Source organism: Catharus ustulatus, chromosome 3, assembly GCF_009819885.2.
Source record: "Catharus ustulatus isolate bCatUst1 chromosome 3, bCatUst1.pri.v2, whole genome shotgun sequence".
NCBI classification, from domain to species: domain Eukaryota; kingdom Metazoa; phylum Chordata; class Aves; order Passeriformes; family Turdidae; genus Catharus; species Catharus ustulatus.
The window spans coordinates 109347554-109363622 of NC_046223.1; the positions used below are offsets into that span (position 1 = coordinate 109347554).

General features: G+C 45.4%; 1 protein-coding gene across 3 annotated transcripts in view; it reads right to left on the minus strand.

Annotated features, from left to right (window-relative positions):
* Window positions 1-16069, minus strand: part of WDR35 (WD repeat domain 35) — a 45670-nt gene that overhangs the window by 16092 nt on the left and 13509 nt on the right. For all 3 annotated transcript variants that reach the window (XM_033054772.2, XM_033054771.2, XM_033054770.2), the window contains 4 exons: window positions 15560-15620; window positions 7046-7190; window positions 2164-2233; window positions 1373-1426 (listed from right to left, as the gene is read on the minus strand). In XM_033054772.2, the coding sequence (XP_032910663.1) occupies window positions 1373-1426; window positions 2164-2233; window positions 7046-7190; window positions 15560-15620 (330 nt within the window). The remainder of the gene's footprint in view (window positions 1-1372; window positions 1427-2163; window positions 2234-7045; window positions 7191-15559; window positions 15621-16069) is intronic.

The window sequence follows — 16069 nt, forward strand, 5'->3', positions numbered from 1 at the left end:
GCACCAGCCCAGGTCTGAAAGCAGGACAGCTCTGCTCATGTGGGGCTGTCTGCATACCAAGTCCCACCAGTTACTGCAAGACCAGAGCTGGATTTAAAAGGAAATGCTGTAAAATACACTGGTTATTCACAGGCTTCAGTAACAGAAAACAAATCTAAGTACCAGTGTGGTTTATCTTTAATGAAACACCCATTCCCTGTGTCAAGACACCATCAGGCTGAAAGGAGTGACATCTCTGAACTGAAATGATCACTACCACTATTTTCTTGTGGTGTTTCTGTGAAGTGAACAACATATTCTTGGTTTGCCTACTGTTCAACTCTTATGTTGAAAATGAGTCAACATTAAATTTCAAAGGCGTGAAAACTTTATTCCTTCTTTTTCTTTTTTCTTCCCCAAAGCCGTCCCTAAAATACTCAGCAAAAATCACCTTTTTTTTACTTTTTCACATATGTATACCCTATAGACTAAAAAGTAGATTAGTTCAGAAGTGTTAGAAAATTGAACCACTAATCATATGCATTCAGCTTCAGCACATTTATCCAGATCTAGTCTCAAAGGCATTTCCTCTCATTCCTTTCCTTTTAAAAAAAGTCACAGATTAATTATTGTCAGAAGTTCATTTTCTTATTCTTCAAGCAGCAACAATCCCACAGTCAGCTATGAACCATCACATTTCTTTTGTTAATGTTTTCTGCCATACCCTCTGGTTTTACAAAATCCAGTCAAAGTAGACAATAAAAAAAGCAAACAAAAATCCACACTGGAATCAGAGCATGAGAAAACATCAAGATCTTTCCTGGAAGGTGGATAACAGGAAGAAACACTGTTCTTTCTCTCTCTTTGTTCTGTTCAGTTAGTTTGCTTTAAAGTCCATCTACTGAGATCACTTTCCAACTTGGAACAAAAAAAAGCACCAGCTCTTTGGCATGATTCAATACATCACACATCTGTATAATCCAAAAGGGCATTCATCTGTACAGAGTGCAGTATCATGCATTGTACCATTAATATGTAACTTTGTAAATCTTTGTGTCTAGAGCATGTTGTCTCAAAAAGGCTTCTCAGGACCCAGATTACAGAATTAAGTCCTGACCTAGACTTTATAAAATCCTATGTGTAAGTATTAACTCAGGCAACTAGTCTGTAATTAAATTGTAAGTACTTAGTGAATTGGCCCTCCCAAAGAAAGAATCCAGGTTAACAGAAGAAACTGTTAAAGTAACCTCTGAGGAAGTTTAGAAAGAGATTTTGTCTGTGTAAATTCTAAATTCAGAAATGCTTTGAAATTATGATTGTTTATGAACATAGAAGAATCTTATGTCTCCAAGCACAAGAGGCAATTAGGAGTTGTGTTAATCATATAGCTTACCACAAGTAGTATCTTATCAGATGCTGTTATTGCACAAATTGGATCTCTTGTTCCCTGGAAGTAAACAAGTGATATCAGTATCAGTTTTACTGCAGAGGTAGGAATGCCCTGCTAAAGAAAGAACGTTATTTAAATAAACAAGATAGAAGTGTCCACATGAGAAGGGACTATCAAACCTTGTCATCCTGCAGTCTGTGGATAGTTTGTGGTATCAGCCTCTGCTATAGGAATCATGACAATAATATCAACAGCTTCCTTTATTGTCCTGCCCCTCCCTCCAGAAAAATGAGAAACCCAAAATGCAACGGATGTTTAACAGAAAACACCAAAAAGCAACAATCCCTGACTTGTGAGGTCTGTTTATTAATTTCAGGTGTATTAGTAAGGACACCCAGCACTTGCACACACACAAGAACTGAAAATGGCCAAAAATACTAGAAAAGACCACAAAGTTTCAACAAAGTTATTTTTGTTGAAGTAAGGGGAGCTGCTTCTGACCAGGAAGACAGCAGGTGTCTACATACTGTACACACCCAGAATATACTTTTTTCATATGTAACATATGTTCCCTATAGTTTGCTGTACATTTCCAGTAATACACAATGACACAGTAACAGCACCAACCAGAGGGAAGAAATACAACACTTATGTACAAAAGATAGAAGTAAAAGAAATTTTAAGTACAACCACTTCTACTAATGAAAATCTATGAAAATAAAAAATCAACACTAATTATTGCTCTTTCAAGCTACCAGTGACACCCCAATAAATAGGTTCAAAACATCACTCACTTCAAAAGCTCTGCTGTAATCAAGGTGTCCATCTCCAGACCCTGAAGAGGTGTCATCAATATGATAGATCCTGTAGAGAAGGAAAGTTAGAAGAAAACGTGAGTCCAAAGAATGGATCATCTTTGGTAGCATTGGTATGTTTGATCCTTGGAGAAGAAACTGGAATTGGAGAAGAGAATAAAAGCTATGCCTGTTCTTATGTTCAAAAGCATTCCCTTTGATAAACCTGCTTAGTATTGATATAAAGGTATGGCAGTTGCTTTCACTTTCACAGCCCCTGAAGGTCTTAAAAGTAGCATTAGGAAATATTTTAGAATGTTAAAATCATTATTAATGCCGAATTACAACTATTTACATTTTTCAATACTTCTATCAATTTATAATCTTGTCCAAGGTTAGGACATCCTGGTCCTACAACAATGTGAGTTATTACACCATGTACAAATAATAACTCATTATTAGGGATATATGGTGACATGAGATGGTAGGTTTATAGAAAGATGATATAGTGTAGAGATTATATGGAAGACACACAAAATACAGTAATTTCACGACTATAAGGCGCACCCTTTTGACTAAAATTTTCCCTCGAACCCGGAAGTGCGCCTTATAGTCCGGTGCGCCTTATCTGATGTACAAAGCGGCGAAATTTGCCAAACCGGAAGTGTGAGCTGAGAGCCGTGGGGGGAGCCGGAAGTGCCACTGCAGCCGGCTGGGGGCGGGCCCGGAGGCCCGCGACACTGCCCCTGCCGGGTGGAGGCGGGCCAGGGGGACCAAGGCACCGCCCCTCTCCGGTCCAGGCAGTCCTGGGGCCTCATGGCTGCCGGGTGAATGTGGGCTAGGGAGGCCGCGGCACCCGCCTTCCCGGGTCCAGGCAGTCTCGGGAGCCCATGGCTGCCAGGTGAATGTGGGCAAGGGGGGCCGCGGCACCCCCATTCCCGGGTGGAAGCAGTCCCAGGAGCCCATGGCTGCCGGGTGAATGAGGGCAAGGGGGGCCGCGGCACCCCCATTCCCGGGTCCAGGCAGTCCCGGGAGCCCACGGCTGCCGGGTGAATGTGGGCAAGGGGGGCCGCGGCACCCGCCTTCCCGGGTCCAGGCAGTCCCAGGAGCCCATGGCTGCCGGGTGAATGAGGGCAAGGGGGGCCGCGGCACCCGCCTTCCCGGGTCCAGGCAGTCCCGGGAGCCCACGGCTGCCGGGTGAATGTGGGCAAGGGGGGCCGCGGCACCCCCATTCCCGGGTGGAAGCAGTCCCAGGAGCCCACGGCTGCCGGGTGAATGTGGGCAAGGGGGGCCGCGGCACCCCCATTCCCGGGTGGAAGCAGTCCCAGGAGCCCATGGCTGCCGGGTGAATGAGGGCAAGGGGGGCCGCGGCACCCGCCTTCCCGGGTCCAGGCAGTCTCGGGAGCCCATGGCTGCCGGGTGAATGTGGGCAAGGGGGGCCGCGGCACCCCCATTCCCGGGTGGAAGCAGTCCCAAGAGCCCATGGCTGCCGGGTGAATGAGGGCAAGGGGGGCCGCGGCACCCCCATTCCCGGGTCCAGGCAGTCCCGGGAGCCCACGGCTGCCGGGTGAATGCGGGCAAGGGGGGCCGCGGCACCCCCATTCCCGGGTGGAAGCAGTCCCAGGAGCCCATGGCTGCCGGGTGAATGAGGGCAAGGGGGGCCGCGGCACCCGCCTTCCCGGGTCCAGGCAGTCCCGGGAGCCCACGGCTGCCGGGTGAATGTGGGCAAGGGGGGCCGCGGCACCCCCATTCCCGGGTGGAAGCAGTCCCAAGAGCCCATGGCTGCCGGGTGAATGAGGGCAAGGGGGGCCGCGGCACCCGCCTTCCCGGGTCCAGGCAGTCCCGGGAGCCCACGGCTGCCGGGTGAATGTGGGCAAGGGGGGCCGCGGCACCCCCATTCCCGGGTGGAAGCAGTCCCAGGAGCCCACGGCTGCCGCGTGAATGTGGGCTAGGAAGCCCACGGCAACCCCGCTCCTGGCTCCAGGCAGCCGCGGGAGCCCATGGCTGCCGGATGAAGGCAGGCTAGGGAGCCGGCAGCAGCCCCGTTCCTGGGTCCAGGCAGTCCTGGGGAGCCATGGCTGCCGCGTGAATGTGGGCTAGGAGGGCCACGGCAACCCCGCTCCTGGCTCCAGGCAGCCGCGGGAGCCCATGGCTGCCGGATGAAGGCAGGCTAGGGAGCCGGCAGCAGCCCCGTTCCTGGGTCCAGGCAGTCCTGGGGAGCCATGGCTGCCGCGTGAATGTGGGCTAGGAGGGCCACGGCAACCCCGCTCCTGGCTCCAGGCAGCCGCGGGAGCCCATGGCTGCCGGATGAAGGCAGGCTAGGGAGCCGGCAGCAGCCCCGTTCCTGGGTCCAGGCAGTCCTGGGGAGCCATGGCTGCCGCGTGAATGTGGGCTAGGAGGGCCACGGCAACCCCGCTCCTGGCTCCAGGCAGCCGCGGGAGCCCATGGCTGCCGGATGAAGGCAGGCTAGGGAGCCGGCAGCAGCCCCGTTCCTGGGTCCAGGCAGTCCTGGGGAGCCATGGCTGCCGCGTGAATGTGGGCTAGGAGGGCCACGGCAACCCCGCTCCTGGCTCCAGGCAGCCGCGGGAGCCCATGGCTGCCGGATGAAGGCAGGCTAGGGAGCCGGCAGCAGCCCCGTTCCTGGGTCCAGGCAGTCCTGGGGAGCCATGGCTGCCGCGTGAATGTGGGCTAGGAGGGCCACGGCAACCCCGCTCCTGGCTCCAGGCAGCCGCGGGAGCCCATGGCTGCTGGATGAAGGCAGGCTAGGGAGCCGGCAGCAGCCCCGTTCCTGGGTCCAGGCAGTCCTGGGGAGCCATGGCTGCCGCGTGAATGTGGGCTAGGAGGGCCACGGCAACCCCGCTCCTGGCTCCAGGCAGCCGCGGGAGCCCATGGCTGCCGGATGAAGGCAGGCTAGGGAGCCGGCAGCAGCCCCGTTCCTGGGTCCAGGCAGTCCTGGGGAGCCATGGCTGCCGCGTGAATGTGGGCTAGGAGGGCCACGGCAACCCCGCTCCTGGCTCCAGGCAGCCGCGGGAGCCCATGGCTGCCGGATGAAGGCAGGCTAGGGAGCCGGCAGCAGCCCCGTTCCTGGGTCCAGGCAGTCCTGGGGAGCCATGGCTGCCGCGTGAATGTGGGCTAGGAGGGCCACGGCAACCCCGCTCCTGGCTCCAGGCAGCCGCGGGAGCCCATGGCTGCCGGATGAAGGCAGGCTAGGGAGCCGGCAGCAGCCCCGTTCCTGGGTCCAGGCAGTCCTGGGGAGCCATGGCTGCCGCGTGAATGTGGGCTAGGAGGGCCACGGCAACCCCGCTCCTGGCTCCAGGCAGCCGCGGGAGCCCATGGCTGCCGGATGAAGGCAGGCTAGGGAGCCGGCAGCAGCCCCGTTCCTGGGTCCAGGCAGTCCTGGGGAGCCATGGCTGCCGCGTGAATGTGGGCTAGGAGGGCCACGGCAACCCCGCTCCTGGCTCCAGGCAGCCGCGGGAGCCCATGGCTGCTGGATGAAGGCAGGCTAGGGAGCCGGCAGCAGCCCCGTTCCTGGGTCCAGGCAGTCCTGGGGAGCCATGGCTGCCGCGTGAATGTGGGCTAGGAGGGCCACGGCAACCCCGCTCCTGGCTCCAGGCAGCCGCGGGAGCCCATGGCTGCCGGATGAAGGCAGGCTAGGGAGCCGGCAGCAGCCCCGTTCCTGGGTCCAGGCAGTCCTGGGGAGCCATGGCTGCCGCGTGAATGTGGGCTAGGAGGGCCACGGCAACCCCGCTCCTGGCTCCAGGCAGCCGCGGGAGCCCATGGCTGCCGGATGAAGGCAGGCTAGGGAGCCGGCAGCAGCCCCGTTCCTGGGTCCAGGCAGTCCTGGGGAGCCATGGCTGCCGCGTGAATGTGGGCTAGGAGGGCCACGGCAACCCCGCTCCTGGCTCCAGGCAGCCGCGGGAGCCCATGGCTGCCGGATGAAGGCAGGCTAGGGAGCCGGCAGCAGCCCCGTTCCTGGGTCCAGGCAGTCCTGGGGAGCCATGGCTGCCGCGTGAATGCGGGCTGGGGGGCCACGGCACCCCCCTTCTCAGGTGGAAGCAGTCCCGGGGGCCCATGGCTGCCGGGTCCAGGGTGGCTCGGTGGCTCGCGGCACCGCCCCTACCGGGTGGAGGCGGCCCCGGGGGCCAATGGCTGCCGGGTGGAGGCGGGGCCTCGGCCAGCAACCCCACGGGGTGAGCTGGGGGCGGGGCCTCACTGCAAAAAAAAAGTGCGCCTTATAGACCGGTGCGCCTTATCTGATCTACAAAGTTGCAAATTTTGCCGAATCCGGGGGGGTGCGCCTTATAGTCCGGTGCGCCTTATAGTTGTGAAATTACTGTAACTATAAAGAAAACCATAACAAAGTGGTGAGCTTTGTGGTGGTGACAGAAAAGTTAATGCCACAAATGAGTACCTGGGAAGGAAATATTTTGGAAGCAAAACAATGTTGACTTTGGCTTGTTTAGTTTGAGAGGATAAAAGTCCATACAGGATTAGTAGTCAAAGCCACAACCAGACACAAGTGTATTAGAGAAGAGCCAGCTGGACAAGCTGTGTTCTTACAGGCAATGACAGATGAGAAGCAGTTAAACTTATCAGAGGGAATAGAGCTGCCTGGAAACTAAGAGCATGAAGGAGAAACAGGAGAGGGGTAAAAAGGCATCAAGACACACACTCTGTAAGGAAAACATGCAGCAAGTAAATGGAGACACTGAACAGGAACTAATCCAAAAATGTCTGTAGTATTTCATCTTACAGGCCTGCAAGTCAACAAACCTAATCAGAAAAATGAGAAGACAAGGGTTTGCATTTTAGACATAGCAGAATCCACCTTTTCAATGACAGCAGAGCAGAGAAAGAAAAATGACAAAGGTTGAAGACAAACCTTTCCCTGCCTTCTTTCCTGGTCCGTGCCAGCTGATTGATTTCCATGGCTGTGAGCTTCTTGGCCACGCGGTACTGCCAGACGTAGAACGCTTCTTTGGAAGCCGCGATCACGTGTGTTTTGGTCATCGTGACAAACAAGGGCTCTGGTACAAAACCCAAAGAGTTGCAAAATTAGTGCAGCAAGCATTGGAGTAGATGCTGATTCGTACATGTTTTCCAAGATGGATGAAAACATAAACTCATACGTTAAAAGCAAAAAACAACGACCAAAAAATCTGCCCACGCACAGCAGTTTGCATTAGCTGAAAATTTCACAGGGGTCTTGTCCAGAAGAACAGAGAAATTCTTTACAAGTTCTGATTTTACCATTAACACTTTCCTCCCTACTATTTCAGCAAACTCTCATGTGCTGATGCAGAAAACATCAAATACATATAGACAAACTTTCAGGTTAATGACCAGTTCAGGAGCATCTCAAATCTCCTTAACAAGATCTTCTAAATACTGCCATATCTGACATATTTAAGCCATCCAAAAGTTCACAATCTAGAAGAGATTCTTTTTCTTAAAAATAATTCTAGAAATGCTGTTTGTACCTTAGTTAATAGCTGGGCCAAATATCAATTCTATATCTGAAAGCAACAAATTAAATATTAGCAGACTGTACACTTAGTTTTACTTTATTATACCAAAAAATCACAGTGTAGGAATGCAGGATATTTTCTTTACTTCAGCCCTAAGCCCACTTAGAATACGTGCAAAAATTGAGTATCTCACTCCTGCTGCTCATGCTCAGTGGGGAAAAAAAAAACCTAACAAAATCAAAACAGTGAAGACATACAAAAATGAAAACCTGGTATGCAAATCAGCCAATGTCTAAGTTCTACAAGTATATCATAATGATATCAAAGAAAACCTTGAGATAAATTCAAAAGAATTGTGCAAACCAGCCTGGTAGTGGAACACTGAGTCATGCAGATAACACAATGTGAGCAGAAAATACAGTTCTTTTACAGTATATCTCTTTTCTTTTTTTTTCCCTTCTGTATTTTAGCATAGAACAGAACTCTGGAGGGAGCTATAAGCCTGCCACATAGAAGAGCAGTGCTACAAGAGACAGATGGGAGAAGATTGGTTGAACAGATTTCATTTCTTTGAAACCAAGAGGATTATATAAGCTACCTAATGGCTGCAGAATACTTTTAGTAAAAATCTCAATACTGGGCAAGAAGGCTTAGTGATGATGCTTAACATGAACAGCACAGTTGTTTATGTTATATGCAACTCAGTGTATTTAATGTACTTTTAACACATTCATTTCAGTAATTAGTCACATCCAAACTGAATGAAACAGTCACCTGTTTCATCAAAAACATTAATAAATTCTATGTATTTGCTCTGGTTTTTATTAACTTCTAGTTGTATGTGCCATAACAACCAATGTTTTTATCCTTTAAAAATGAAACATGAGAATCTCCTGATCTGTGAGGAAATAAGGGTTGCTCAAATCACAACATTTTTGTACTAAGACTCATATTTGGACTCAACTTAGTCAACATCTGACTTCTTGTGGTCCAAGACAATGTTAAACCACATTGCCATGCCATATCTGAAGTCATGGACATTCTTCACACTCATGAGGTGACTCTCTCTTAGAGCTTCCATGGAGCCTAAACCTACTCATTTGTGCACACCTTGAAATACCTGAGTCTGGGAAAAAAGTTGTTAACATAAGGTCTATTGTGATCCAGAAACAAGATGGCAAAGCATTCATGCTTTATCCAGGGGAATACAATTAATTAGGCATTTTATGAACATGCTAAGCCTAAAGTGATTGCTACTGCCAAAAAGCACATACACACCAACCCCTGACACATTCTCCTGCCACTTCTTTCATATCAGCTCTAGCAGCAGCTGGACAACAGAGTCATTCATCTAACTGACCTCAAAATTAAATAAATAAAAGATTACATTAAGTTGGATTAAAGAGAAAATCCCAAATGCTGGAGCAGGCAGGAATGAGCAGCCAGCATGGAGGGGAGGGCCTTCACTTCTTTGCAACAGCAGGCTCAGCAATGACTGGATTTAAAGCAAATGTGAAATCACAGGACACAGCACACAGACACAATCATCAAGATCAGATCCATGCAAAGCCACATCTGGAAGAGCAGCATCTCCATGTGGGAACTGATGCTTTTACAGAATTGCCTGTATAACTTTAACAATTTCGTAAAAGTAGGACGCGTGGCTTTTTTCCCTAGAACTGCTTTAGCATTTTATATTGTTCAATCACTGAACAAGAAATCAGAAACAGAAAAATCTGTGAAAAAACAAACTTAAATCCAAGTCTGACTGGACACTATGAAACATTTCTTTACAAAGGGGGGAGTGACACATTGGAACAGCTTTCTGGAGAAGTGGTCAGTGCCCCAAGCCTGTCAGTGTTTAAGAGGCATTTGGACAATGCCCTTAGCACTCTAAGGTCAGCACTGGAGTGATCCTGGACAGGCTGATCCTTGTCAGACCCCTCCAACTGAAAGTATTCTATTCCACCTTCTCACCTCAGAGCCTTCCACACAGCACTACACTCTGCTCCTAAAATATTTTCCTTCTTGACTACATAACAGCACAAATTCAACATGAGGGAAGGATGTCCCAGCCACTCCAAGTTTGGGCTGTTGCTGGGCAGAGAAGGAAAGAATGGGATTTGTCATTTCCTTGGAAAGACAATAGGCTCATTTCAATCCCTTCAGGCTGAGGAAGATCTAGAATCCCTTTCCAGGCAGCTGGTTTAACTACTTAAGTTGTCTTTAGTATAGGGAAACACCATCTTATACAGCAGCATTGATTTACCAGCAGGTGCTGATCACCTGAGCATCAATGCCCTTCACAGAACCTGTGCTCTGACCATTAAGCAGACAGAAATGCAAGCACCCAAAGTCTGGAGGAGGCAAGAGATGTGGACACTCCTCTGCTCAGCATTTCCACTGCACTGCAGCTTTCCTTGCTCACCATGTAAGCTTCCTAGACTGTTGAGTTCCTCCTGCCGATTTTGCAGATACCCAACTTCTGTATTTAAGGTCTTAATACTTAATTTTCAGACATTGAAAATATTTGGGAAAAACATTTAAACAGGTGTTTTACTTTTCAGGTGCTGACCAAATACTGAAAAGGACTAAACAAGCCATACCCATGAAAACAACTCTCAACATGTGAAACAACTGCCCTTTAAATTCTTTCTGGCTCTCCTTTCTCCTCTCACCTCATTTCTCTTCACTATTCCTTCGTAAAGCCTCCTCCCTGAAGGAAAGAAACTTTCTTCCCTATATACCCAGGAATCTCGAATAACCTTCTACAATGTCTGCATTTCGTCCACACACACTCCATCTCACTTCAAAGCTGTTAGAAAACACCTGCTTCAGTGTCTAATCTTCTTGTAAAAATATAGACAGAAATCAAACTTAATGCACAGCTACATTCCTTCACCACATGAAAAGGCTGAGAGGCTTTCTAGTCTATGAGATAGGATACACAAACAAGAAAGACAAGCAATCCCACCTAAATCTGATGGAAAGGAAGCAGTCTGACAGACAGACACAATACTAAACTGTTATTTTCATACAAGTCTGTTACAGGCTGTTCCTGAGAAACCGGAATGAACTTAGTCTAATCAATAAATCTACCTAATTTTAGAGCTTGATTCATATATCTCTACAAGTGCTGGCTCACAAATGGAAGAAAATGTCAGGCAACAGCAGGGCCAACTGCACATGTTGGGACATGTGGGAAAACTCATGAACAACCACAGTTTATGGAACATAAATATTCAAAATCCATTACAATTTACATTAAAAGGATCAACTAAGTAACAGCAATTCAAGTGCTTTTCACATGTAGTTCAGTCATCCCTGTTAAGGCATCCAGGAGGGAGGGAAGACACCTGGACATGACTCCAGCTCTGCCTTTAATCCACTTGTATGTTGGTCAGGCTGTTGTATTAATTTCACTGGGTGCTAACACACACTTGAAAGATAACTCAACACTTCACTATGTCAGTGCTCCACAGCACATGTAAGAAGATGATATAATCCAGCCTGAGTGACCTTTTCTTAGCAGATACCATCTGTTGTGTTTCCATTAAAAAGATATTATATAACAAGATATTTAACCTTCTATAGTTTATATTTAGTTATTCATCAAAGGACTTTGACAGAAAGCCTGTGAGCTGTAAAACAAGCACAGAAGATACTGTGTTGTTTAATTTTTGTACCAGAGTAGGATGGAATGCAGTAATGTTAGACAATGAAGAAAAGAGTAATTTATGGGCTAGCAAACACGAGCTATTGTGAAGACCTCAAACACAAGGCAACGGAAGCAGGGGAAGCAAAATGCCTTTGGACAAAATAAAAAGCAGCATGAGGAACAGCTGAAAGTAACCACCCATCAATGTCTAAAGAAAGCTGAAGTGATGGCCCTTCATCAGATAATGACTGATTAATCCTTTATTGCCATCATTAACAGAGACAAGCATTAGAAAGCTAATGATGTAATTAAAAATTCAGCAGAATAAAGGAAATAAGCACTTCTTTTTTTGAGCCTTACTTGAGCTACTGGCTTAGAGCCCAACAGCACAGGATTTACATCTCCTGAGGGTGAATCAAACATTGCATAATGTCACAATTACTTAGTCATTAGTAGATTAATAGTGCTTTGTTGAAACAGCATTATAAAATATTATAAATTGACAATTCAAATTGTGCCTTAACACATATTTTCAGATTCCTTATTTAAATGCTCTGTCAGTTACTCAGTATCCCTACATGAGCAGTCTTTTTTCTCCACTGTCCATCTCCTACCAGGACAAAGTCCCAGAGGCTTTGCCCAAGAGGCCTGCAAGGCACTTAAGTCTCAAGAAGGAGTAAACCCTTTATGCTCAGTAGAGCTCCAGGTGATTCCTGTTGCAACAAGGGGCAGTAACTACAGCCAGTCAAAAATATGGTTTAGACTCATGGTAGTGAAGAGCACACACTCAAGAAAAGGCAGGAGTGGTCTGTTGAGGACATTCTACAACATAAGAAATAATTTTTCACTGGCGTTTATGAAAATCAAATAAAGTAACAACCTCAGTGTACTTAAACCACTCTGAAAGATGGCACTTAGTAGTCTGAAACAAGAGTTCAAAACAAAATTGACCTAGCTTTTTATGGACAGTACTTTATGCAACAATTTATTGTTTATTAAAAAAATATAACCTGAAAATTTGTATTAGTAGAAAGAAGAGGGGAGAAAAATAATTGTACAAACAGATAATAGCATTTTTCATGTCAGCAACTCCTGTCCAATTATCCTGAGTAAGAGCTAAGTTAATTTTACCTTTTAACTGCTTATTTCTTAAACTATTAGTAATGATCTTACCAGATTTGATTAATTTTCTTAATTTATAAACAGAACAAAAGGACAATGATTTTACTGGAAATCATGTACCAAACTGGAATTTTAAAAGAACTTTCAGTAAGATCTTCTGCCCTTAAGGTTTTACAAGGTCTTCTCTCTATATTGACTTCTGCAAGGCCAGACAGCTGCTTAAGTTCAACATGCTGTCAAACTGGAACAATTACACTTCCTACTGCCAAGAAGCTCCAACTGTGATAAACAGCATGATATTCTGTACAATAGGACCTTGACTATGTACAGCTGTCAACCTCTCACACTAAGTGACCTTATGTTGTAAATACTTCTAGTTGTTCTATAAAGTTGCATTTTCAAATGTTACAAAAAGAGGAAAGTAACTGTGATGAAACCAGCACAATGTGTTCCAGAAGAGTTGCATTGATAGGTATTTGCTTTTCACTTTTACCTTCACACCGTTCTGCAAGTTTGGAGAGCAAACTTTAAAGGAGTCTTACAGGATGCCTATTAAAAAAAAAGGTTGAATCTTTGGCTGTGTTTATCATACAGTAATGAAAGACTTGCTTGTAATGTCTTAACTACTGAGGGTACAGAAATTTTTCAGGATTCAAAAATGTAAATACTCCTAACCTCAGGTATTTGTCCATCTATGAGGCTGAAAGCTATGATGCCCAGCATTTTCACAAGTGAACTTACTCCAGGAAACAGCATTGCAAATCTATGCACTAAACTGGTCCTCCAGTACTGGAGAGAACAGCAGCAGACTACAGAAAGCTTTGTTATGCTAAAGGAAGAAATTATTTAAGCTCTTCAGCACAATTCAAGTACAGTTGGAATAACGACAGCATTTTTCAATTAAATAGCCTTTCTTTTTAAGTGTTCCCAGTTACTGAAAAAGATTCTTTTCTTGTGTACAGGCAGCTGTAGGAGATGGGTCATACTGGCAAAATCATAAAGAAACCTTTGTTGATAATGTAAATAAAACTCTCACAGATTCAGAAAGTTCACATAAACAGAACACTAGAAAAATGCAAAGCAAAGAGTTAAAACGCAGAGTTAGATGTGTACATGCAGAGCTAATTTTAACAGTGAGTAGGATTCATCTCACCTAATTTTAGGCATCTCTGACAGAGATGAGCTGGCTGCCCTGGGCTTCTTCATACCCAGTGGAGAGCAAAAAGACCCCCTTCATGAGTGATTCACTCAATTTATTTTAGATATCAGCTGCAGAAATGAGAACTACTCCCTCTGAGACCCTGAACCCTTCTCCCACCACCCCAATCCTGCCTGCCAAGGAAGTCCAGGAAACCAGTGGGAACACAGAGTGCAGACATCTGATCAGGAGCAGAGATGGGACAGGGACAAAACAGGCACCCAACTATCACCCATCACATGATCTTACTTCATGGAGTCTGGTTAGGGTTGGGTTTTTTTGTTTGGCTTGGTTTTTCTTTTCCTTAGTGGGGGAGGGCATTGTTTGGTTGTTTTGTCAATGTTTTTTCGTCCAGTGTTGGTAAAATTTTTGGCATTGAACCTCCAGGACATGTTATTCCTTAAGATTCTGACATGGCTGCTCTATTGCAAAAGGTGGCAAGAGGACACCAAAGGGACAGACACAAATCACAAGGCTAAAACTACTACAATGTTTCATAAACTTTCCATAGGACAAAGTAGTCAAACTCATTCATCAGAGCATACTCTTCATTTTAATCATGATCTACAATATAGGGCATGAACTTCAAAATATATGTATGACTCACAGCTGCTTTCCTCCTGCTGTCACTGGAAAACTGAACATTAGAAAATGATACTCACAACTTAGTTAATGTATAATAAAGAATAAAGCCATTTAGAAGCACTGTTTGAAGAAAATAATCATTTATTATCTCAATTATTTCTAATCTTTGGTTGATTTTATTTCCAATAATTCTGCAAATTATTTTTACTTTCCTGTTCAGTAGTTCTTTACCTTACTTTCCTCATGATTTCTCTTACCAAGATTTACCCATCAATTTTACCAGAGAGAATGGCTGTTTGTTGTTTAATATTAACACCAAGTTAGCATTATGACTTAAAACTAACTTTTCTACTGAGACTAATTTAGCCAGAAAAGTTTATCTTTGCAGAGAAGATAAAGCAATGGCTCTAGAAGGCAATTTACATCAAAAACATTCATGAGGCTCCTTGTCATAATAGCTTTCTCTCTCATTCAAAAGCAAATAATTTTCTTTTTAAATTTTAATAAGTTATTTAGCATTTCAACAAAACAGGAGAGTTAATCAAAAAACCAAGGTTCAAAAAGAAAACTGCAAACAGCGTTCACAGTGTCTACCCTGAATCCAAATTCAGATATATTTGGCAAACAAACCAAATATAAAGCAAAAACCAGAACAAATAAAAGTGGATTCATTAGTCAAAAAACTGATTAATTTGTCAGTTTGTCTACAATTCCCTCATCTGTTTAAAGGGAAAATAACCAATGATCTTTATTCTCAAGCAAAAATCACAGAAAACAGTGGCTTGCAATTACTTGGCAATGTTCTGCAGCACACCTGCAGCAAACAAGCAGTAGGAAAAGCCTGGAATTCTGCACTAGTTAGGATCTGGGAGTGTTTTCATACTTGTGTTATAATCCACTGATTTTTTAAAATTGAATTTTAATTGATAATCTGAAATTACTAAGATAAAACAATTGTGAGGAAGATAATGAAAAAGTATTATCAACACTGAAACACAAGAAATTGATGCTTACATTATTTGGGAAGCAGCAACAACTCATTTTTAAATGAAAGTCCAAATCAAATTATTTCACTTCCTCTGATACAACTGGACCCTTTTCAAAGTACATTTGCTTAAAATGAAGTTGAATTACCACTGTTGTGAAGGAAAATCTGAATTGCCAAAAGACATCCATTAAGAAGAAAAGTAGCAATTTTTAAAAATTCTATCATCCATAGTTTGCACTAACCTGAAGAATCAGTTTAAGTTTAGCCAATTTGACAAGTAATGTTACTGGTTTGATAAGCCATTATCTTTATTAACAGATAACTATCAGGTCAGTTCCAACACAAATTACAGGATAAGAATATTTCAAGTTGCTTACCAATATCAATATATTTTGGGTCCAAGGGTGTGCCAATAGAATTGCAGAGAACCAGCACATACTGTATGGAAATAAAAGCAAGTGTCATTAGTACCACACTTCTTGTAGATCAGAAAGCTGTACATGGTTTTCTGAGAAGGTGCATCTCATAACTCACACCACACATTCTAATGCTCATCAGCAACAGAGAACACAGAGACCATGACTGCAGAAAAAATAAAGCAGCATAAGCATGAGAGTAATGAGCTATTTGCCAATTAGCACTACAAATTAAGAAAAAGCACAAAACAGGCAAGTAACCAGCTGTTTTATGCATGGGAGCAAATCTACCAGACAAAATCCAACAAGTAGGAGGCACCACCAGCACATCCACAAACACATGGGCAAGGCAGACAGCATCTCCCCTGCTGCTGTGTGAGGCACAGGCTGCCCTGTGAGTATTTACAGGCATGATACACCACTGACTCAGGGACTTAACTCTCATCAGCTGCTCATGCAAAAGATAATCTA